The sequence below is a fragment of the Notolepis coatsorum genome, assembly GCF_963971535.1.
Source record: "Notolepis coatsorum genome assembly, chromosome: 2".
Lineage (NCBI taxonomy): Eukaryota > Metazoa > Chordata > Actinopteri > Aulopiformes > Paralepididae > Notolepis > Notolepis coatsorum.
Genome location: NC_140166.1, coordinates 226227960 through 226253774, shown reverse-complemented (window position 1 = coordinate 226253774; position 25815 = coordinate 226227960). Strand labels below are relative to the sequence as shown.

The 25815-nt window shown below is 42.7% G+C and overlaps 1 protein-coding gene across 2 annotated transcripts in view; it reads left to right on the top strand.

Annotated features, from left to right (window-relative positions):
• The window catches only part of LOC311248845 (uncharacterized protein), a 170341-nt gene extending 146538 nt beyond the window's left edge, over nucleotides 1-23803 (top strand). For both annotated transcript variants that reach the window (XM_084338074.1, XM_084338075.1), the window contains 4 exons: nucleotides 13537-13623; nucleotides 15057-15149; nucleotides 20403-20512; nucleotides 21061-23803. In XM_084338074.1, coding sequence (XP_084194200.1) covers nucleotides 15068-15149; nucleotides 20403-20512; nucleotides 21061-21693 — 825 coding nt within the window. In that variant the 5' untranslated portion in view covers nucleotides 13537-13623; nucleotides 15057-15067 and the 3' untranslated portion in view covers nucleotides 21694-23803. The remainder of the gene's footprint in view (nucleotides 1-13536; nucleotides 13624-15056; nucleotides 15150-20402; nucleotides 20513-21060) is intronic.
• The last annotated feature ends 2012 nt before the right edge of the window (nucleotides 23804-25815 follow it).

The following is a 25815-nucleotide window of genomic DNA, read 5'->3' as shown; positions in this document are numbered from 1 at the left end:
ACTACCTTAGAATTGTTCGAGATTTGCTAGGATGTTTTTGGTGTGTCCGCTGACACTAGAAGTGCTCTGGAGGCCCAGGTAGCTGCATATTTTACACTGCAAAAAAAAGATATCTTATCAAGTGAAAATATCTTGTCTTTGGTACAATAAGTCCAATATTGAGTAGTAGGGCTGCAACGATTAGTCGACAGACGTCGATCATAAAAACTCGGCGGCGCCGAATTTTTGCGTCGATGCGTCGTAAAAAATAACAATTTTTTAATACTTTTTTTTGCACTACCTATCTTTGTGAAAGTGGCTTCTCAGCTCTGGTCCAGCTGAAGACAAAGCAGAGGAACAGATTGGACATTGAGCATGACCTCAGAGTTGCTTTGTCTACCATCACCCCAGACTTTGAGACTCTTGTCAGGAGCAAACAACATCCCCAGTTATCCCATTAGTTCCCTGGGATGTTAAGCTAAGAAGGATATATTATTTATTATTATTATTACTTTATTTCATTGTGTTTTTAGCCCTAGTTGCACTTTTGTTGCAACCCCAGTTATCCCATTAGTTCTCCCAAACTTACTGTCGGTCTGTTATGTTAGGGGCCTTTCTCACTCACCATTTGGGGTCGAATCAGCGCCCCCCGGGAACGGGGGGGGAGTGTTCTCACTCAGACGGACACACCCCTTTTGGGTGCGAAGCGGCGCTGATTCGTACTATCCCCTGCTGAACCTGGGACGCTTGAAATAGGTGGTTCTGGGTGCGCGCCAGTGACACACACAACGTCGTTACTTGCTTGAATTGTGGGCAGATAAAAACACACAGCAAAAACTGGACAATACCCACTAAAACGATATTTATATCTTCTATATATCTTCGAAATATATCAGATATAAAGCAGGGGTGGGAATCACCAGTTTCATCACGATACGATATCGATTCTTTGGACAACGATACGATATTATCCGATATCACACAGTCTGCCACGATACGATTCAGGTGCCTGCGATCGATATGATACGATATTATATGCCCATTTAACACAATCAGTAACATTTAAATAAAAAAAAAAGGGCAATGGAAATATCATTTGACATTTTTATTTTTGAGCTCTTCCAGACATTTAAATGAAAAACAATCTATTGTTTTTAATACAAATTGACCTCCTGTTCACTGTTTTTGGTCCGTTTTTCTTTTTTTTCTCGATATTAATATCCTATTCACTGTCACAGAGCTGTATTTTGGCTGGAAAAGCCGGCCAGATCCTGTTAGTGGGGCTATCCCGAGAATGCACCCTCCTTCCCAGTCCCCACTTCTCTCTGCCTATGGCTCTGGGTTAGCTTGTTAGCTTACGCTAAAGTAACGTTATCTTCGATCATAATCATAATGGAGTGGCGAGGATTAGGGATGGGAATTGATAGGATTTTATCGATACGATTCCATTATCGATTCTGCTTATCGATTCGATTCTTTATCGATTCCCTTATCGATACCTGATCAATTTATAATTTAAATAAATAAATTGGAAATGCAACAGAACTACATTTAGTCATTTAGCTGACGCTTTTATCCAAAGCGACTTACAAGTTCTGTACGACAAGCCATCAGGAAGGGCACAACTCTATCAGCTGAGCAACAATGTTCATCAAAGTGTTGAGTGCTACAGTGTAGGTTAGTTTATTAGGACAAGTGCATGACAGTACGGTTAGTTAGGGTTAGATTTTTTTTTTTTATTCAGATAATGGTTGAAGAAGTGCGTCTTTAGTCGACGGCGAAAGATTGGACGTGATTCGGCTGTCCTAACTGGGGTGGGTAGTTCATTCCACCATTGTGGGGCAAGGACTGAGAATAGGCGACTTCTCTTTGATGACCCTCCCGGAGCTCGGATAGGAGTAGGTCTGAGGCGGCCAGAAGATGCAGAGCGTCGGGGTCTAAGCTGGTTAGAATAACAACATGCAACTTGACATTTCTGATTGTCATTTATTGTTGAGCCCCCATGTCAGAAAAATACAAACACTGTAAAAAATAAAACATTAACTATAGCCTACACTTAAATAAAATAATGTATTTGAGATTCTCTTAAAATGTATTTATTTTTTTATTCTTAAACGAATTTAATCTATTGAATAACAGGTTGTTATTCCTCTGACTTCTGTCTCTCACTCACACACTCTCTCTCACACACACACACACACACACACACACACACACACACACACACACACACACACACACAGAGAGAGAGAGCTCCCTCCCCGGGCCCCTGTCCTTTAAAGTATTGGCTTGTGTTGCTACACGGACACATTTGTATGTTGCACCATGGTACTTCCTGTCTGACGGACTCAGAGTAGACTAGTAGAGACTTAGTAAACAAACAATCCGGCTCTTATTATATGTGAACTAAAGAGTACAAGGTTTACACAACAGTCCCCACCCGCTGTTTTATTGTATTTGTACCTGTACTATCCGCTGTCAGCTGTTTATCTCTCTTTGTGAGCTTGATTAAATAGCGTTAGCTCACGTTAGCTAGCGATAGCTCCGCGGCTAATTTTAGCTCACCCTAAACTAAATCAATGACTGTTCTAAAGCATTCAAGTAGTTTTCACTGCACATAGAAGTAGCCAAACAGCGGGAGCATTTCGGGAGCATAATACCAAAACCCAGGCAATTTCGAGCCCTTAAGGCAGGGATCGGCAATAGGCGGCCCGCGGGCCAACATTGGCCCGCCAGCAATAATTTCTGGCCCGTCAGATTATTTTGAGAATATGATATTTATTTGACGCACGGGAAATATTCACTCGGGACGCCAAGGTGTCTTTTATTGTGAAGCTGTATCTATCTACCGGCAGTCATCAAAAGCATGTCTGTCACTATAGCCAATTGAAATGCTAGAAATGGTCAGGTGGACTGGGAGAACCAATGGAATAGTCCCACCGGGCCCTGTGTCTTTCCCTAACACACTTTCACTTCCGCGAGCGAGTTGAAGAAAACAAAACAAACATCTTTGGATAGATTCTTTGCAACGGGGAAATATAACGCTTCTTTTAATAAACAGGAGCCATACTTAAAATACGGGTTTATCGTAACAGGTCGGTGATTCTTGCGTGCCGAGCCGACGTCCTCTCTGCATAATATGTGGCGACAACAACAACAACAACAACGAGGCAAGTTGGCAGATAAAGTAGCTGCATTCAACGCCAATCTGGAATTGGAGGGCGGCGAGTGGATATGACATGTTTCAAACATTAGCAGGGATTTTGGAGGACTTAACAACAAACAAGAAGGTATGGTGAGTCGTGTTTTCATGCATTCTGATCTGTTCATCACCCGCCGGTGTTCTGCAAAATTCTACTCTTCCTCGAATTCTGCTGCCAGCACTCCTGCGCGCAGAACACCGGCGCTGCGGTGATCTGCAACAGCTGAGAGCTGTTCATGAATGAATGGATGAGTGAGAACTTTGTTTGGCGGATTGCAGAGTGGGTGCAGTGCAGTGCGGCGCAGTGCACACGGTTGTTGGGGGGATGCAGACCAGAGAAAAACGTTTGTCTTTTTTCAATATCAGTATATTAAATTAGCCATTGTTTTTGATCCTGGCCCGCGAAGCAAGGGCTTGGGGAAAATCTGGCCCGCCGCAAAACCTAATTGGCGACCCCTGCCTTAAGGAATCAAATAGAGTCTGCCATGGCTACATGCTAACGTAACGTTATTGCGCAACTGTAGGCAGCGATAAGGGAATCGAAAGTCACAGGAGCCACACGGTTCCAGGCATCGGCCAATTAGGAACCGGTTCCCAACAGGTTAGATGCATTGGACCCGTTGCGGAATAAAACAGCAGGGACATGTTTTGGGTCACAGAATAGGCACACTAGTGTTGCTCGGCTCTGGGTTAGCTTGTTAGCTTACGCTAACGTAACGTTATCTTCGATCTTTAACGCGACGTGGGCATAATGGAGTGGCGAGGATTGCAAAGCAGGTTAGATGCATTGGACCCGTTGCGGAATAAAACAGCAGGGACATGTTTTGGGTCACAGAATAGTAGGGCTGACCTTCGATTTTTTTTTGTGGCAATCGAAGCTTCGGGGCCGAGCTTCGATTTTAATTCGAAGCTTCGAATAAAAAAAATTAATTAATAATTTTCTTTTTTTTATATATAATCTTTTTATTTTATTTTTTTATCTTATGTTGTGGGACTTGTACAGCCATTTGGTAAACTTTGTTGTTTTTAAATGTGCTCTATAAATAAAGTGGATTGGATTAATGAATTAAGTAGCCCCTTTCGTGACTGTGACGCAGCCAACACGGCTGTGTGATTTAATTCAAGGTGGATCGCTGTTGTCGTTTGAACAACTTCAGATTTCATGGGAACTACCAATCCCCCAAATCAAGAATGTTTAAGATGAATGAAGTAAGATTTAGATTATTTGAAATATGGCCTGTGTAGACTAAACTATGCACAGAATTATGTCAGTCTACAAGGTCCGGATTCTACATGGTCCGGCAATGTAGACCTTGTAGACTCCACTACAGACCAATTATCAGTGAATGTTCATGCATTTTTAAGAAGGGCTACTTTCACAAAAAAACAAAGAACTCACCAAAACATCTCAGTAGCACCTTATCTAAATGTTCTATTTCATATATGGAGATTCATATTTATTTATGTATTGCATGCATTTCTACATTTTATTTCCTATTTTGTTTATTCATCCCAGTATCTTTCTTTCTTATGTGTGGAATTCTACAAGGCATTTACATTCACATTTACATTTAGTCATTTAGCTGACGCTTTTATCCAAAGCGACTTACAAGTTCTGTACGACAGGTCATCAGGAAGGATACAACTCTATCAGCTGAGCAACAATGTTCATCAAAGTGTTGAGTGCTACAGTGTAGGTTAGTTTATTAGGACAAGTGCATGACAGTAAGGTTAGTTAGGGTTAGATTTTTATTTTTTATTATTTTATTTCAGATAATGGTTGAAGAAGTGCGTTTAGTCGACGGCGAAAGATTGGACGGGATTCGGCTGTCCTAACTGGGGTGGGTAGTTCATTTCACCATTGTGGGGCAAGGACTGAGAATAAGCGTGTAGGTGGTGTATATGTGTTTGAGGATGATATCCTTCAAACAGGCAATAGTGATGATATAATTTGGGCAGTGCTGAGCTGGGTTACTTTCCTCCAGTGTATTTGTCCCCCGGCCCCACCCAATGGCCCCATGCACACACACACACCGAAGTAAAAAAAAAAAAAAAAATGTAAACTTCGACTTTTTTTTTATGTTCGAAGCTTGTGCCATCGAACGAAGCTTCGAAGTATTTAAGACATCCCTACAGAATAGGCACACTAGTCTTGCTCTAGTGACACTGTGTGCTGTTGATGTTAAACGGAGTTTCACAACACTGGGCGCGGGGGGTCGCCGGATTTTCAAAATAAGAGCATCGCAATATGAATCGATCTTTTTACGTTGCATTATATATCGGCCGATATGGCCGCTTTTTTACACATCGGTATCGGTCCGATATCAAGATAGGGCCGATATTAAAAAAATAATTAATAAAAAATTATATATATATATTTTAAACTTTTTTTTCTTCTTTTTACCTGTCATTTCTGAAAACAAGTTACAAAAGTAAAAAAAAAAAATATGCGTTTTGGAAAATAGCTCTTTATTTGATAAAGTGTTTTCTATACAGCGATATCGACATCGGTAAATATCGGTATCGGCCAGAACAGCAATATTAATATCGGTTATCGGTATCGGCCACAATTTTCACATCGGTGCATCACTACGTTGCATCGATCCTATTTGATTATTGATAATAGATCGATATATCGATCTGGATCGATGTATCGTCCCACCCCTAATATAAAGCCCCTGGCTTGCACATAGCAGTCACGGAAGGGGGTAAAGACTTCCCTGGCTCGCATTAAGCCTGGTAACTTTTTTTGCCATAGCTATATGTCTACTATACTTTCTTGTTCGAATGCATTTATTTCTATAGACCAGTGGTGCCCAACCAGTCGGTCGTGGTCGACCAGTAGATCAATGACATGCAATATAATTGCCACGAGCGATGGGATAATGTTAGCTTCTGAACAGGCTAAGCTAACTAGCATTAGCCGTTAGCTTAGCGTTAGCCATTGCTATGTCTACTATACTTTCTTGTTCGAATGCATTTATTTCTATTAGACCAGTGGTGCCCAACCAGTCGGCCGTGGTCGACCAGTAGATCAATGACATTCAATATAATTGCCACGAGCGATGGGATAATATTAGCTGCTGAACAGGCTAACGCTAAAACAGGCTAAGCTAACTAGCGTTAGCTTAGCGTTAGCCATTGCTATGTCTACTATACTTTCTTGTTCGAATGCATTTATTTCTATTAGACCAGTGGTGCCCAACCAGTCGGCCGTGGTCGACCAGTAGATCAATGACATTCAATATAATTGCCACGAGCGATGGGATAATGTTAGCTGCTGAACAGGCTAACGCTAAAACAGGCTAAGCTAACTAGCGTTAGCCGTTAGCGTTAGCCATTGCTATTAGGGATGCACGCTATTGATTTTTTGACACGGATACCGATAACTTTATGCTCCTCAAGCCGATAACCGATATCGATAACCGATATTTATTGTATTATACTTTTCTTTTTAAATGTGTATATATATTGCCACAAGTGCAACAAGACATTTGCCAGTAATGTATAAGCGCTGGTACTTGTCAATGTGGCTGGCGGGGAGCAGCTAACGTTATAGCTCCGAGTAGAATAATGGCCGACAATCTGGAGGTAAATAAACGAACGAGAGCTTCTGATTGGTGGTAAGAAGAAGAGGTGGGTGCAAGCGGAGGGACGTAATTGGCAGATCGACTGTCTGCCTCCGAATGTAACGTGACTACGTCACAGCCAAGAAAGGGAGCGCTTGATTTGTGTAAAACTCCCTGTTCCTAAACCACACGCTGTCAGTCATACCACAGTACTGGCAAAACGGGAGGAGGCTATAATAAAAACAAGCGCCCTTCATCCAAATCCACCCACAACGGATTTCTTTTAACCAAAAAATTTATTATATATTATCGGAGCTATTAATAACGTTATCGGGATGACGTCATAATTGCTGATATCGGCCCGATAATTTTCGTGCATCCCTAATTGCTATGTCTACTATACTTTCTTGTTCGAATGCATTTATTTCTATTAGACCAGTGGTGCCCAACCAGTCGGCCGTGATCGACCGGTAGATCAATGACATTCAATATAATCGATGCAAGCAATGTTACTAGTAATAGGCTAAGCTAACTAGCGTTAGCCGTTAGCTTAGCGTTATCGTTAACCCTGCAAAAGCGGACTCTGACAGTTCGTGAGAAAAGGGGGTGGGTTATATTGACAAGGCTTGACAACAGAGGTTCAAATATAACTTCATATTTATTGGTTATTTGTTTATTTTATATCAGCATCCAGTCTCCACCACCGTGTGTTAAACTCTTCCTTCCTTTGTTGATGTTCAAGCGTGACATCGCCTACGGCAAGCCACACGCTCAAAATGCAAACCGTAAGCAGAACCCGGAGCGAACCAAGACTGCAGTGTGTACACAAACTAGAGGGGGGGGGGAGTTTGCACTCAAGACGGAACGGACCAGAACGGACCTGAATGGGTGAGTGAGAAAGCCCCCTCAAGCTAAGAAGTCTGCTAAGAGCCCGGAAAAGGAGCCGCGCCCACAGGAAGCAGAGATGGAGGGTGTGACAGAAATAATCGTTAGATTAGTCGACTAATCGAAAAATAATCTACAGATTAGTCGACTACCAAAATAATCGTTAGTTGCAGCCCTATTGAGTAGAATTTTATCTTGAATTATCTTATTCCACAGATAATTTTGCTTATTTTTTTTGGGGATTTTGGTCAATTTAATCTTGTTTTCTTAAAACAAGATGAAGAATCAAGAGGTTTATTTGTCACATACATACCAGGGAATACAGTGAAATGAGAGTGGTCTTGCCCGCATTGATTGTGCAAAATCCAATAATAAAATAGAATAAAATAGGCATAGAAAAAATTAAATAGATAATACACAAAATATGCATGGTAAAAAAGACACCTCCCCACCGTATGTATATATTCTCTCCCCACCGCATGTATATTTCTCTCCCACCCACCCCCTCATGTACAGTCTCCTCCCCACCGTATGTATATATTCTCTCCCCACCATATGTATATTTCTCTCCCACCCACCCACCCCCTCCTAATGGACAGTCTCCTCCCCACCGTATGTATATATACTGCCATCTTTCTCCCGGGTTGGTGTGATCACATGACTGACAAAGCCGTGCAGTGATAGGCCAGAAGTCAGTTTGATTGCATCCAGACTCGATTGCTTATCCTGTCTGGGTAACCCGGATGATTCTGCATCGCAATTTTTTACATCGAATTTTGAACACCGTAATTATGCATTAGCATTTTTATTTCACATAGGTAAATTCGGAGCAAAAATATTCAGATACATGATTTCAAAGTCATTATTTTCAATGCTATAAATTCGGTGTCTGATAAAATTCAAATACTTACATAAGAAGCTGAGTCGGAGTCTCATTGTTCTTGCAGCGTGTGACCGTAGGCGCTTGCCTGACCGCAGCAGCTTAAAGGAAAACTCCAACATTTTGGGAAATTAGCTTATTTGCCATCTACCCTGGCGTTAGACAAGAAGATACATACCTTTTTTCTTCTCTGTGCATGCAGTAGGAGTAGGAAGACGCGCACCGTTAGCCTAGCTTCGCGTCAGTCACTGGAAGTAGGTTCCTCCATTAGCCTAGTTCCCAACGTCTTCCTACTGCATGCACAGAGAAGAAAAAGGTATGCATCTTCTTGTCTAACTCCAGGGTAGATGGCAAATAAGCTAATTTCCCCAAATGTTGGAGTTTTCCTTTAAACATGCGTGGTGGGGTGGAGAGAGAGAGAGATCTGATGCTCCGTAGCTGACCACACCATGATGGTATTTTGTCAACACAGTTTGAACCTGGCTAGAGGAAGCGATATAAGGAAACGAATTGCCAATAAATGTGAAGTTGTCTTTGAAGTAGGGATGCACGATAATTATCGGGCCGATATCAGCAATTATGACGTCATCCCGATAAACCCGATAACGTTATTGATAGCTCCGATAATATAATAAATTTTTTGGTTAAAAGAAATCCGGTGTGGGTGGATTTGGATGAAGGGCGCTTGTTTTTATTATAGCCTCCTCCCGTTTTGCCAGTACTGTGGTACGATTGATAGCGTGTGGTTTAGGAACAGCGAGTTTTTCACAAATCCAGCGCTCCCTTTCTTGGCTGTGACGTAGTCACGTTACATTCGGAGGCAGACAGTCGATCTGCCAATTACGTCCCACCGCTTGCACCCACCTCTTCTTCTTACCACCAATCAGAAGCTCTCGTTCGTTTATTTACCTCCGGATTGTCAGCCATTACTCTACTCGGAGCTCAGGCTAATAACGTTAGCTCCCCGCGCCAGCCACATTGACAAGTACCAGCGCTTATACATTACTGGCAAATGTCTTGTTGCACTTGTGGCAACGAGCGTTGTCGGCATCGACTTTAGTAAAATAGACCCAGACTTTTGAACGTTTCGTTCTGTCCGCCATGAATGATGAGAGCAGAGCTGTCTGTACTCGGCAGCACCCGTGTGTGAGTGAGTGTGTGTGTGTGAGCACAGCCCGGAGCCCGCTCGACGCGGGCAGAGACACCGAGGCAGGAGAGATAACGTTATAGAAAACGGCCAACAAGATTAGTTTGCGATGTTTAAATTCCTCAAAAAAAACTCCATAATTTCTCGAGTACCGATAGCAGTACCGATGACGTCGGAGCTTATAAATACTAAAAAAAAAAGAAAAATTTAAAAAATTTCGGTTATCGGCTTGAGGAGCATAAAGTTATCGGTGTCAAAAAATCAATATCGTGCATCCCTACTTTGAACCTGTTAAGCGTCTTCAATATACCCCCCCCCCCCCATTTCCTCACTAATGGAACTGGTGTTGCAGAGTCACGTTAGTTAGTTATTTAGACACTGTAGTTTAGCGTTAGCTGAACGGCTAACTGGCGTTAGCCAGTTGATCAATTCTATTCATGTCTCCTCTAGAGTTGTTCCGATATCGATACCAGTATCGGAAATGCCGCCGATACTGCCTAAAATGCTGGTATCGGCCAATACCCTCTAATTCTGCGCTCCGATACCATATGACGTCATTTATCAACAACACTGCGGTCTGCTGTGAGCATTATAAAACAAACGTGTGTTTAACCGACCGTGAATTAAAGTGTCAATGCTGTTTGTCATTTTAACAGCAGATACTTTCTTAAATGCCATCCTCCCGACAGAGCGGTGTTGACGGGGAGCTCTGATGCGTTCGCTTGGTGGTGTTAGCATTGAACAGCTAACCGAAAGCTAGCGTTAACTAACGTTAATGGCTGCAGACCTGCAAGCAAAGTACAGCAAGTTGGCAAAGGAGTATTCCAACTTAAATCACATTTTCACCAGTAAAGTTTGTCTTTTCATCTACCGGTAGCTCATGCTAGCTAACCTAGTTCACGTTAACGTCGTCACTAGTGATCGACCACCTCGCGTACACAATTAATGACATGTTGCGCACAGCCATATCGTGACAATGTTTAGCTTTTAGTGCCAAATGATAAGAGTCTGAGGCGGAGTCTCAAAAAGAGGATGTTGAATATTTATTGTTAATTGTAGGTTAAAAAAAACTATTCGCGCGATTTTAATTTGGTTCCACAATGACTCATGACTAGGGATGTCCGATATTATCGGCTGATATCGGCATTAAAATGTGATATCGGAAAGTATCTGTTTTCAAAAAAGATTTTTTTTTTCTATAACCTTTATTTACCCAGGCAAGCAATTAAGAACAAATTCTGATTTTATTTATTGTCAAAAGTATGCATAATGTTGTGTTAATTCCACAACAAGAGATATGTAATGTTAATTACCTGAAATTATTCCATTTTCTTGGGGGGGGGGACCCTGCATATATCGGTATCGGTTGATATCGGTATCGGAAATTAAGAGTTGGACAATATCGGTATCGGTAAAAAAGCCAATATCGTACGTATCGTATCGTGGATATCGTGATGTTTTGCCCAAGAGGATTGTGTCGCGTCAATCTGGTCCACACGTTCAAACTTTTGAACAACGCCGCCCCCACACACACACTACTGCATCAAAGTTACTACTTATGATTAACAAAGGCATTCGTTTTGTGGCATTAACGTTATATAGTTACACGTTCAATAACATCAGCGTATTTACCCGAACATAGCAACGTCCGAGGACGACCTAGATAGATAGCAAGCATTACTCGTTCATATCTCAGCCCGTGCTGAGTTGTGCCCATTCTGCGGTCTGTTAATAAAGTTTTCAATCAGACAGATGTATGGAAAGGCTTTTATTATAACATTCGTTGCAGTAAAATCATTATGCCTCGTTTAGTCATCCTGCAGAGCGCTGGTAATCTACTCGTCGGCCGCGGGGAGCTAACGTTAGTAGCTTTGTTGTTGTGAGCACTCGTCAAAATTCTGGACATTCTGGAAGTAAAAAACGAATACACGCTTGCCGATTGGTGCTAAGAACAGCAGGGCGGGTATAATAATAATAATAATAATAATAATAATAATAATTTCTCTAGAGTATCGATAGCAGTACCGAGGACGTCGGAGCTTATAAATACTCCGGTATTTTCTAATATAGTACCGGTTCCCGTTCAAAACCGGGGTCCGGGGGGCATCCCTACTCCCCTGTACTCTACTGTGGTTCAGATTAATACAGGAAAAGGTATACATTGGGGGCTCGAGTCCGGGATATGAAAATAAATCCTGATTTCATCTGTGAGTTGTAAACTGTATGGAAATGTGAAGTTAGCTCATGCTACTGGAAAACGGACGTCTCGTCATTAAATGAAGTTAAAAATGATGACGCCCCTTTTTATTTTACCCGCGGTTGTCGCAGTTGTCTGTTCTACATCCCACGGGTCACTTGACACACCGCAGGATTGCGGTGATGCGGTTATCGCGACAGCCCTATGTTTAATCATATCTCTATCACCACTAAGAAATGCCCTCTTCTTTCGGTTAATTGCAGCTTTCACCTCCCTAGATACTCAAGGTTTATCATTGGGGAAAGTTTTAATAATTTTACAGGGGATGGCATCATCAACACAGAAATGTAGACTCTTATCAGCTTTACTGTCCAGGTCAAGATCATCGTCCTCTAAAATTGATGCTAAAATACAATAATAAAATAGGCATAGAAAAAATAAAATAGATAAGACACAAGATATGCATGATAGAAAAAAGACATGCTAGGTTCCTGAGAAACTGGTTCTTATATACACTAGTAAACAGTGATTTTTTTTTAGCGGTTGCCGCGCGTGTGTGTGTTCTCATGTGTGTTTGTGAGTGGAGAGTTCAGTGTTCTGATGGCCTGGGGGAAGAAGCTGAGTCGGAGACAACGCAGATGTAACACACAGGTTACATTTGCATCCTAAAATGGCTTACCTGAGCTGGGTCCACCTTGGTTGGTCTCCTTGTTCTCATGCAAGGCTCTTTAATGCCTCAGCATCGGTGAGGTGTTATTGTTGTATCCAAGTTATTTTGAACACAACAGACACTTCACTTTTTAAAGTAACAGAAATTACAACAAGGGATATGCTGTGTTGTCACATTAATTAATATTACTATGTGCATACTTAGGAGAGAGATCAGCTCGGTTAGTTATTACTATGTGCATACTTAGGAGAGAGATCAGCTCAGTTAGTTATTACTATGTGAATACTTAGGAGAGAGATCAGCTCAGTTAGTTGAACAGATAGCAAACAAACGCGCAATAAATGCCTAAGTCAACACAATGTGAGGTCATAGGTAGGGATGGGTACCGAACCGAATGAAGGGTACCGACCGATTCACGTAAGAACCGCCCGTGCCAAATACATTTTTTAAAAGTCTGATGACGTCAACGTTTCGTTTACCGCAAAATGAAACCTATGAAGTGTGCCGCACGTTCACACGCACAATACGCACTTACCTAGAATTTGACTTGATTCAACAACAAAGCAGTCGGGGCAATGGCAAGCCGAAAACGGTCGCAAGTGTTGTTACACTTTACAAAGCTAGATGCAGACAACGCTCGCTGCAATATTATATCTATACAAATTGTTCTAAATAAATAATAATGATAATAAATTATTTGAAGTTTGGATTTTTTCTTTTACAACACTTCGTATATAGATATAATTTTTAGAGACTAAAGTACAGAAAAAAGGTACCCTTGGGTACCGGTATCGATTCAGATGTGAAAGGTACCCAACCCTAGTCATAGGAGACTATTGCGCTTCGTTGCCCCTTATATCTTGAATCGCGTGCCAAATGTCCTGAATCAGTCACGTGGTACGACCGGCACGTGAGGTTCAACGTCACCACACACGTCATCAACACGAGCCTCGATACACTCCACATAAATTCCTGGATTATTCAACAAACGCTTTGTGTGTTTACAGTGTGAAGTCTCTCTGTGGCAGAACTCTACTGGACCAAGACTTTCTTCTTGTGGAAACAGACATCAGACTGTGGACACCACAACATCTGTAAGTACAATTATGTTTACTTTGAGTTTCCTGAACATGGAGAGACCAATCCCAAGTCGATCGGAACTTTCTCGGCCGAGCTATAGTCACTTTCTCAGCACCTACTCCCCATGCGCATGCGCAGATTGCCCACGGAGTCTCGGGATTGTCCAGATGTCTAGGTTTATCAATCTGCGCATGCAGAGTTTGGGGAGTAGGTGCGGGAAAAATTACTATAGCTTGGCCGAGAAAGTGCAGATTGATTTGCGATTGGTCTCTCCATGTTCAGTGCCCAGTAGTTCAAAATCTTTAATCTCAATCAGATCCGATCCGATTTTAACCTCTTTACCTCTTAATCTCTGAAAATCTGCCTAAAAATACACACCTAAGTAAATGGAAGATTGCTCCACTTCTACAAGGCCATTTGCATGTTCTTGGTATCTAGGGAGATCTATGGACCTCAGGGAATGTATTCCCAGTGTCATAAATATTGTGTCTATTACTAGGCTTGAGTAAATTGTTATGAAACAATGTGCAAAGGTTTCTAAGGAAACTGAGGAGAGGGCTACATATGGGCTGATGACTCAGTGTTGCCTGGGAAGTGTGGTGGTGGATGAGGGGTTGGGTGGTGGATGAGGGTGTGGACTAGGGTTGGGATGTATAGCGCGAGGGGATTAGGGTTATACAGTAGGTAGTGTGATTTGTTTGTATTTTTGTACCTGCATTCTATTTAGTTTTTAAATGGAAAATAAAAAGGTTAATGTCTTATTGATTTGTCCATTTTTTTTTACATCATTCCAAATTAAGGGGATGGTGTAGTGTTTTGATTTAACTATCTTGAAAGTGTGTGGGTCTATTCTTTTTCTCATTATACTATCCACTGAACTGTTTTATGTGTACAACCTAAATCTTTTGAATATCTACATCCTGATCTGCACTGCACACTTTTCGAACTGTATAGTATTCTTTATTCTAGTCATCTTATTTTATTCTAAGCTAAAATTATCGTATTGCACTGCACACTTTTTAGAACTGTATATAGTCATCTTTATTTTAGTCATCTTATTTTTTTCTATACTAAATGTATTGTATTTTATTATTGGAAGCTGCTATGGCGAGGGACCACAATAAATAGATTTTCACTCTACTTGCTGTAAAGCACTGTGATCAATACATAGAACTATCCTACCTGTCTGTGATCAGTACATACTTTATGTTGCATGGTTTGGAGAGCTAGGAGGCTTAGATTAGATTAGCTGTCATTATACAGCACAAGTACAGTACTAGAAGAAAGTTTGGCAGATGTAGGCCATTGTCGGTACATTATGAACCATGACACAAAGGTATCTTTTTCTCTTAACCTGCTGTAAGTTAGCCTTTAGTTTTTTTGGCAAATAATCCACTGTGCCCACCATGATGAATTTTGTTTTGGGCATCTTTGTGTCAACGTCTAGAGAAACCCCTAATGGATTGTCCAGACGTCCACACGCTTCCCATCACCCGTGGCAACAAGGATGGTCTGCTGGACATAGACGAGCTCGCCAGAGGTGATCATTTTACCACTTAATTTACATTCCTTACATTCTTTAAAGTAATTTTGTTCTTAATTTCTATCATTCCTAAACACCTCATGGATATCAATCAATCTACATTTGATTACGGACTCAGGGTCCATATAAAAGACGATACATAGAATAAATTACATATAAAAGCACCATAAAAAACGTAGTTTAAAAGATAAGAAAAGAAAATGCAGAGTCTTACATAAAGACAACTGTCTCAGTGTTTCCTGGGATTGAAGGACAAAACCAAGATGATCTCATTTACAGTAATTTACCCGGCAAATACATTTCTACATACAATTTCTTAAGACAGCTTGGGATGGAAGTCCTTCAGCCATAAACATCTTACTTGCACTACACCATCTAGCCCTCTTAAGTAATATTATTGTGACATCATTATAAGATACTTGTTTCTGTAAGCTTGCTTTTTTGTAGTTTGATTGCAGCACATAGTAAACTAACTGAGAGAACAGAGACATCTTCACTACATCTGTACACATAGTAAACTAACTGAGAGAACAGAGACCTCTTCACTACATCTGTACTGTACACATAGTAAACTAACTGAGAGAACAGAGACCTCTTCACTACATCTGTACACATAGTAAACTAACTGAGAGAACGGGGACATCTTCACTACATCTGTACACATAGTAAACTAACTGAGAGAACGGGGACATCTTCACTACATCTGTACACATAGTAAACTAACTGAGAGAACGGGGACATCTTCACTACATCTGTACACATAGTAAACTAACTGAGAGAACGGGGACATCTTCACTACATCTGTACACATAGTAAACTAACTGAGAGAACGGGGACATCTTCACTACATCTGTAGTATTTTCTCCAACATGGATATAGTATTCCCCAACATATAGTATTTTCCTCAACATCGATTTAGTATTTTCCTCAACATAGATTTAGTATTTTCCTCAACATAGAATTCCAAGATGTTAGAAGACAAAGTGTATTACAATGGCAGCATGTCTAACTGCAAAGGGCTAGATTGTGGCTTGACACAGGGCAGCTGTCTTGGACCACTCCTGTACTCTATATTCACAAATCACTTACCATCTGCTTTGTGTAAAGCAAGTATACAAATGTACGCGGACGATTCCACACTGTATTATGCTGCAAACACTAGTGGTGATCTACACAAAGTTTTATCTACAGAGTTATATGCAGTAACTAATTGGATACAACTAAATAAGCTGGTATTAAACATCTCAAAGACCAGACCAAATCAATTATCATAGGAACCAGTCACAAACTATTAGCCAATCCTACACTGAGTCTGCACTTGTCTGGTGAACCCATACAACAGGTTGATAAGGTTAAATTACTGGGAGTCATAATAGATAGTCGACTGCCATGGGTAGAGCACATTGACACAGTGGCTAAGAAAATGGGTAATGGCATTTATATGGCAAGAAAATGCCGTCCTTATGTTCCACCACATATTCTGGGACAGGTCGTTAAGTCATTCATTTTAAGCCACCTGGACTACTGCTCACCTGTTTGGTCCTTTGCATCTGACAGTGCACAGAGGAAACTACAAATTATCCAGAACAGAGCTGCCAGACTAGTCTTACATTGCCCCATAACAACGGACATAAACAGTATGCATAGGGAACTCTTATGGCTATCGGTAAATAAAAGGCTTGTCTTAAATACAGTCACATTCTACAATAACAGCATCCACGCCTCTAAGCCTGAGTTTTTATATACCGATATTTTCGGACTATAAGCCGATTCCCCCCCCCCCCCCCCCCCCCCCCCCATTTTCCCCATTTTTCGACCCTGCGACTTATATAACGGTGCGGCTAATCTATGGATTTCTACAGCTAACTGGGCGCGCTCCCTCAGCTCTGTGACCGTCAGATCAGACTCCTAAATCTGCTGCAGTAGTGCACGACTTGCCCCTCCTCCTCCTCACAGACCCACGTCAACAAACCATTACGGCAAGAGTCTAGTGTATGAGCAGCTTGGAGCTCCTCTTTCAACATAACTGAAGCATTAAACAAAATTACCCAGTCAACGAACTATTCACTTTAGTTTATTAATGCATGCGGCGTTGTCTAATGTTATCTAGCTACTGATGGCTCCTGATATCATCAGTTTGGCATTCGATTTCGCAGGTGCTGGCTAACTGGCTATCGTTCTGTGAGCTGGCGTTGGTACCTGGCTGGCTAACTAGCGTGGCTATCGTTCTGTGAGCTGGCGTTAGTACCTAGCTGGCGCTGACTAACTAGCGTGGCTATCGTTCTGTGAGCTGGCATTGGTACCTGGCTGGCTAACTAGCGTGGCTATTGTTCTGTGAGCTGGTGTTAGTACCTAGCTGGCGCTGGCTAACTAGCGTGGCTATCGTTCTGTAAGCTGGCGTTGGTACCTAGCTGGCGCTGGCTAACTAGCGTGGCTATCGTTCTGTGAGCTGGCGTTGGTACATAGCTGGCGCTGGCTAACTAGCGTGGCTATCGTTCTGTGAGCTGGCGTTTGTACCTAACTGGCGCTGGCTAACTAGCATGACTATCGTTCTGTGAGCTGGCGTTGGTACCTGGCTTGCTAACTAGCGTGGCTATCGTTCTGTGAGCTGGCGTTAGTACCTAGCTGGCTAACTAGCGTGGCTATCGTTCTGTGAGCTGGCGTTGGTAACTAGCTGGTGCTGGCTAACTAGCGTGGCTATCGTTCTGTGAGCTGGCCTTAGTACCTAGCTGGTGCTAACTAGTGTGGCTATCGTTCTGTGAGCTGGCGTTAGTACCTAGCTGGCGCTGGCTAACTAGCGTGGCTATCGTTCTGTGAGCTGGCGTTGGTACCTGGCTGGCTAACTAGCGTGGCTATCGTTCTGTGAGCTGGCGTTAGTACCTAGCTGGCGCTGGCTAACTAGCGTGGCTATCGTTCTGTGAGCTGGCGTTGGTACCTAGCTGGCGCTGGCTAACTAGCGTGGCTATCGTTCTGTGAGCTGGCGTTGGTACCTAGCTGGCGCTGGCTAACTAGCGTGGCTATCGTTCTGTGAGCTGGCATTGGTACCTAGCTTGCGCTGGCTAACTAGCGTGGCTATCGTTCTGTGAGCTGGCGTTGGTACCTAGCTGGCGCTGGCTAACTAGCGTGGCTATCGTTCTGTGAGCTGGCGTTAGTACCTAGCTGCCGCTGGCTAACTAGCGTGGCTATCGTTCTGTGAGCTGGCGTTGGTACCTAGCTGGCGCTGGCTAACTAGCGTGGCTATCGTTCTGTGAGCTGGCATTGGTGCATAGCTGGCGCTGGCTAACTAGCGTGGCTATCGTTCTGTGAGCTGGCGTTTGTACCTAGCTGGCGCTGGCTAACTAGCGTGACTATCGTTCTGTGAGCTGGCGTTGGTACCTGGCTTGCTAACTAGCGTGGCTATCGTTCTGTGAGCTGGCGGTAGTACCTAGCTGGCTAACTAGCGTGGCTATCGTTCTGTGAGCTGGCGTTGGTACCTAGCTGGCGCTGGCTAACTAGCGTGGCTATCATTCTGTGAGCTGGCGTTAGTACCTAGCTGGTGCTAACTAGCTTGGCTATCGTTCTGTGAGCTGGCGTTAGTACCTAGCTGGCGCTGGCTAACTAGCGTGGCTATCGTTCTGTGAGCTGGCGTTGATACCTGGCTGGCTAACTAGCGTGGCTATCGTTCTGTGAGCTGGCGTTAGTACCTAGCTGGCTAACTAGCGTGGCTATTGTTCTGTGAGCTGGCGTTGGTACCTGGCGTTGGTACCTAGCTGGCGCTGGCTAACTAGCGTGGCTATCATTCTGTGAGCTGGCGTTAGTACCTAGCTGGTGCTAACTAGCGTGGCTATCGTTCTGTGAGCTGGCGTTAGTACCTAGCTGGCGCTGGCTAACTAGCGTGGCTATCGTTCTGTGAGCTGGCGTTGGTACCTAGCTGGCGCTGGCTAACTAGCGTGGCTATCGTTCTGTGAGCTGGCATTGGTACCTAGCTTGCGCTGGCTAACTAGCGTGGCTATCGTTCTGTGAGCTGGCGTTGGTACCTAGCTGGCGCTGGCTAACTAGCGTGGCTATCGTTCTGTGAGCAGGCGTTAGTACCTAGCTGGCGCTGGCTAACTAGCGTGGCTATCGTTCTGTGAGCTGGCGTTGGTACCTAGCTGGCGCTGGCTAACTAGCGTGGCTATCGTTCTGTGAGCTGGCGTTGGTGCATAGCTGGCGCTGGCTAACTAGCGTGGCTATCGTTCTGTGAGCTGGCGTTTGTACCTAGCTGGCGCTGGCTAACTAGCGTGACTATCGTTCTGTGAGCTGGCGTTGGTACCTGGCTTGCTAACTAGCGTGGCTATCGTTCTGTGAGCTGGCGGTAGTACCTAGCTGGCTAACTAGCGTGGCTATCGTTCTGTGAGCTGGCGTTGGTACCTAGCTGGCGCTGGCTAACTAGCGTGGCTATCATTCTGTGAGCTGGCGTTAGTACCTAGCTGGTGCTAACTAGCTTGGCTATCGTTCTGTGAGCTGGCGTTAGTACCTAGCTGGCGCTGGCTAACTAGCGTGGCTATCGTTCTGTGAGCTGGCGTTGATACCTGGCTGGCTAACTAGCGTGGCTATCGTTCTGTGAGCTGGCGTTAGTACCTAGCTGGCTAACTAGCGTGGCTATTGTTCTGTGAGCTGGCGTTGGTACCTGGCGTTGGTACCTAGCTGGCGCTGGCTAACTAGCGTGGCTATCGATCTGTGAGCTGGCGTTAGTACCTAGCTGGTGCTAACTAGCGTGGCTATCGTTCTGTGAGCTGGCGTTAGTACCTAGCTGGCGCTGGCTAACTAGCGTGGCTATCGTTCTGTGAGCTGGCGTTGGTACCTAGCTGGCGCTGGCTAACTAGCGTTATTACTTGGCTAGTGAGCAGTATTGGTGGTTATTTATTTTTGTTTTTAATTATTTGTTCTTATTATTTTCTTAGCTGTGACAAGCTGAAGATGGTAATGCTGCCCTTTACAGGCAAGCATTAGCTCTTCATCTTTCATGTGCAATATTGTTTTTTTGTATGTCTTTTTTTGTATGATTGTAATAAGTTAGGTTGTTGTTTTGTTTATATACTGAATATGTGTGTGTATATGTATGTATGTATATAGTGTGTATGTATATGTGTGCGTATATATGTATATTTGTATGTGTATATATGGATATGTGGGACTTCGGACCCCAGGAAGACTAGCTGGTGCCATTGGCATCAGCTAATGGGATCATTTTTAATAAACGAATACAAATACGACGGTTCTCTGTTTCAGAGAAGGACACAGACTGGTTTGTAATCCAAGGTTATGAGGAGCTTGGAGAGAAGAGTGGAGCTAAACTACAGACAAGACTCTTGGAAATCCCGCTCAAGAGATTGTCAGTGGTAAGATGGGGAAGAAAATTACATTGGTAGTTGTTTAAAGGGGACCTGCATTGCTATTCCTAGCACTATTTGGGCAACTTTACACAATTCCTGTGAGTCTATTGAAGACATAAGCCCATAAGCACTTTGAGTGACAGATGCCTAATGCCTAATTTTACTTTACTTTAAATTGCTTCTAGTTAATTAACCTCTTTAGCCTGAGCGGTCCGACGGAGGTTAAAGGGTACAAAGTATGAAGAAGGTAAACATGTGATTTTACTATAATAATGGTCAGCTAACTGCTAGCATCTGCAGCGACGTAATTCTCTTCACAATTAAATATTACATTCACTCTCTTCACAATATAGGCTACAACAGGATTAACGAGCAGCATCAAGGCTGCAATGCCAACAGTTGTCTTGGTGCTGGGAGGGTGGCAATATGCTGGATACTATAAGACTTGAAAGAAACAGAAAAAAAGTGATCTTAATTCATACACATATTACAAACTATTGATCAATATGCTAATCAATACATGGATTTCATTGGTGTACTTCTCTCTTCTCCAGGTACAATTGCTGCATTGCTCCCCAACGACAAGCAGAGATATGAACAAGTCAAACCAGTGTGAGAAGAGCTTCATCAAGAAGTCCAACTTAAAGAAACACCAGCGCATTCATACAGGAGAGAAGCCTTACTACTGTGACCAATGTGAGAAGAGCTTCAGTAGATATTACGGCTTAAAGGTTCACCAGAGCATTCATACAGGAGAGAAGCCTCACTACTGTGACCAATGTGGAGCGCGCTTCAGGACCTCTGGAGATTTAAAGATACACCAGCGCATTCATACAGGAGAGAAGCCTTACCACTGTGATCTGTGTGAGAAGAGCTGCAGGACCCTTGGAGACTTAAAGAAACACCAGCGCATTCATACAGGAGAGAAGCCTTACTACTGTGACCAGTGTGGATCGCGCTTCAGGACCTCTGGAGACTTAAAGAAACACCAGCGCATTCATACAGGAGAGAAGCCTTACCACTGTGACCAGTGTGGGGAAGGCTTCAGTCAGTCTGGAAACTTACTGACACACCAGCGCACTCATACAGGAGAGAAGCCTTACCACTGTGACCAGTGTCAGAAGAGCTTCAGTACCCCTGGAAACTTAAAGATACACCAGCGCATTCATACAGGAGAGAAGCCTTAAAGACAGTGGAGGAAACATTTCATTCAATTTAAAAGACACACCAGCACCTTCATACAGGAGAGAAACTCTCACAGTGAATTCATACAGGAGAGAAACCCTACCACTGTGACCAGCATGGGATGAGCTTCAGACAATCTCAAGATTTAAAGATTAAAATTGTGTAGAAATCTGCTTAAAAACTCAACATACTTAACAACACATCTAGCAATCCAACTAATGTGATCTGCATCAGAAGAACTTCTGACACCCATCTTCAAACACCAGTTTCATGGTTTAAATAGAGCCTTTCTCTCTAGTCCTCTCTTCCAATAGTTGTCTTTCTTCACACACATAGGGCCCAAGGGGTGCTTGAGCATCTGCCCTTTTCCCCTCAGAGTCTAACAATGCCCTTTTCTGTCTGGTGGTAATGGTATTTTATTTGCATGTTATACTGCTATACTGAGTACTGTTATACTGAGTACTGTTATACTGCTATACTGAGTACTGTTATACTGCTATACTGAGTACTGTTATACTGAGTACTGTTATTACTTTTTTTCGTTTATTTTCTATTTTCTATTCTATCATATGTGCTAAATATAGATGCAACAATGCATTTTAAAGTTTTGAAAGATTGCGTCCTGCAGAAAGAGACAATATCTCCTCCTGTGTATGAAGATTATCATTTAAATATCTATTTAAAATATTTCTTGTTATACCCGACATTGCTGCGAATGAGGGGAACCGTAACTTTTTTCTAGTTAAAATAAAGGTTTGAAATTAAATGAATTGGGGTTAATCAATGGTATTCAATACAGTGTGAAATAAGCAAAAAAACTAGATTTTACATGCAGCATGTGTGAAAGGGTCTTTAGTGTGTTGCATTGCATACTGCATTTTGTCATAGCCTGCACCCTCATACATTATAAGACCAGTGTTTGTGAAGTGTTGGTGTCGTGCGTTATTGATTGTTTTAAGCAATCGGAGAGAGAGAGGCTTTGATGTGCCCTTTATTTTTGGTCGAGCAGCAAGGTTGAGATGTGAAACATTGGAAAAGCATATTACTGTTCCACTGGCTTTTCCTGTTGATATAATTCTCAAATATCTACACATAGCAACCATCGTTTTGCACATAGCAACCGTTGTCCCTTCCATTGCCATGTTCAAAACAATGGCTGCTATGTTACAGGCAGCCATGTTGGAAGACAAAGAAATACACAAACATTCAGTACAAGGCCTCTATTTAAACACATTTTCAAATGTGAACTCTAATGTAAGTTAGACCGATAAGAGAGAGACGCTTGTCTCTGGTTTTATAATAAAATAGCAGAAAGACAAAGGTATAATGTTCAGTGCAAATGTGTATGTCGTTTACAGTTTATTATGCCACAAATGTATGCCTTAGTTATACGGTGGTCTGTCACAGAGTTAAAATGTTTCCACTATCAATATATAAAATTAGCCATTGTTTTTGTTTCTGGCCCGCCATAATGTGGCCCGAGGCCAAACTTAATTGCTGACCCCTGGTCTGTAAGAGATCATCTGACCCCTGGTCTAGGAGGTAATTCTGTAAGATCATCTGACCCCTGGTCTAGGAGGTCATTCTGGAGATTAAAGCATAACGTTTAATGTTGCTCCATGTGAGTAGACCTTTAGGCCGTGGTGGGACATCTTAAATCCAAATGAAAACCTTATAGCGAGCTGAAAGGTCCCACTCTATCCGTCCTCATCATAACTATATGACTGAACACAGCTCTTCTGTTCAATGTTGACGCCCTGGCCCTCCAGATGTGTTCTGCACATTTACCACTAGAGGGCAGAATGTCACCATGTATAACCTGAATTTACATTATATACTTTTTGTATCCAGCAGAGGGCAGTACACTCACCCACTCACAAACCTAAACCAGGTAACAGGCTGCTTTACAGTTTTATTGGACAGATCTGCTGTTGCAGGGATTTACCAGAACAACAGTAATTTGTCAAACTATTTGTCCTGCTGCTGTCAATGACACGTTGTTAACACTTTGACTGCCACGCTGTTTCCCCATCTTTGTACTTAGTTGGCCAGCGCTGTAAAGTATAGGGATTTTCACTTCGGTATTTGCAGGGCTATATCTATATTCTATATTATAGCTATGGAGACAATACTATGGCTCATTTGACATCAACTATCTATCGTTCAACATGTGAAAAAGAATAAAAATGTTAATGCATACGTTTGTGTGTTATACCGTGGTGAATATTGTATAGTTTCTGAGTGATCCTGGCTAATTCACATCTCACCTTTGACGGCCAGGTAATCCCCCTCTCCCCCTCAGTCACAAATCTGGGGGTTCGATTTGACCCCCACCTGACCTTCAACACCCACATAAAACACCTCTGCAAGACCTCATTCTATCACCTAAAAAACATATCAAAACTCCGTCCCATTCTAACCCTGTCAGATGCAGAGAAGCTTGTCCATGCCTTTATCTCCTCAAGACTGGACTACTGTAACGGACTCTTCATCGGGATTCCTGGCAAGAGCATCCAAAAGCTGCAGTACATCCAGAACAGCGCTGCCAGGATCCTGATGAGAGTCCGTAAACACGATCACATAACCCCCATCCTTCACTCACTACACTGGCTCCCGTCTCATCCCGGATCAACTACAAAATCCTTACGATCACCCATAACTGCATAAACGGACACGCACCCCTCTACCTTCAGGAACTCATCACTCCACAATCCTTCACCCGCACCCTCAGATCCGCAGGTAGCCTGCTCCTTCAGGTCCCCAATACCCGGCTCTGCACCATGGGTGACCGAGCCTTCTGCACGGCTGCACCACGCCTGTGGAACAGCCTCCCCATCCAGCTGAGGGCACCACAGAGCCTGGACTCTTTTAAAGCAGGCCTGAAAACCTATCTATTCAAAAAGGCCTTTGACTGTTAGCTTTTTATTTAAATTTTATTGCGCTTTGTTTTTAAATTGTCTGTTTATACTATGTTTTTAATTAACTATGTTCTATTTTTATTCTGTATTTTATTTTATTTGTTTTACTAATAACTATTTTATTCTATTTTTTTAACTGTTTTAACCATGTAGTGTAGCACTTTGGGATCCCAGCGAACAAAAAGTGCATTACAAATCCAATCTATTATTATTATTATTATTATTATTATTAATTCCTGGTAACTGTCTTATGGAGCATTACGTGAACTCTGCTAATAGCGTTGGCGTTGCTCGCCTGTACACGCTACTATTTCCAATTCAAAGGTATATAATAGGTATTATGTTTTTTTGATACTTTGATCGCCAGTAACGGCATTCGTTTTGAACGCCACACATGTTGATCGGCTGGATCGATATGAAAACATTGTAGGATCAAGCTGAAATTTGAAATTGATGTCATATAGTCCTTACCTTTACTAGGAAGTAGGGCTGTTGAGATATATGTTCTCATATGCTGAAAATGGGATCATATGTTATGGTTGTTAATATGTTTTGTAGTGAGTAGCCTAGACGTTCATAGGCATGTGTTGTATTGGAAATGTGGTGCAACTCTATTCTAAGTATTGTGTTTTGTTCTTGTTGCAGTACGTAAAGACATGACGGCATGACGCAGTGGCGGGAAGCCGAGCACGTATATCTAGCTGTCAGCTGTCATCGGTCAGCTGTCAGTGCGCACAGGGGTGAAAGGGGTGTGTCACAGCTGGGAATGTTTGGGGTGTTTGTAATGGAGGAGAAGTTTGGTTCACTTATTGTAAATAAACTATTCACATAAAAGAAACAAAACGGATCAGGCGTTCTTTGTGTGGATAAATACATTATGATAAGATATGAGCCATGGTGACAAAGAAACAGAACCCTCTACATTGAACGACACTGATGACGAAGCAACAGAACCCTCTACATTGAACATGGAGAGCGAAGGAACACGGACCTCTACAGGTTATGGGCCCAGACGTGGTGGTACCGCAGGAGGACGATGGCAGAGATTAGTTTTCGACGGAGATGAAAACAATTACGAGCTTTGGGAAGTGAAGTTTCTCGGCCACATGAGAATGATGGGACTAAAAGACACGATACTCTGCACCAGTGAGGACGGTCCAGATGACGACAAGAACGAAGAATGCTACGCAGAGCTAATACAATTCC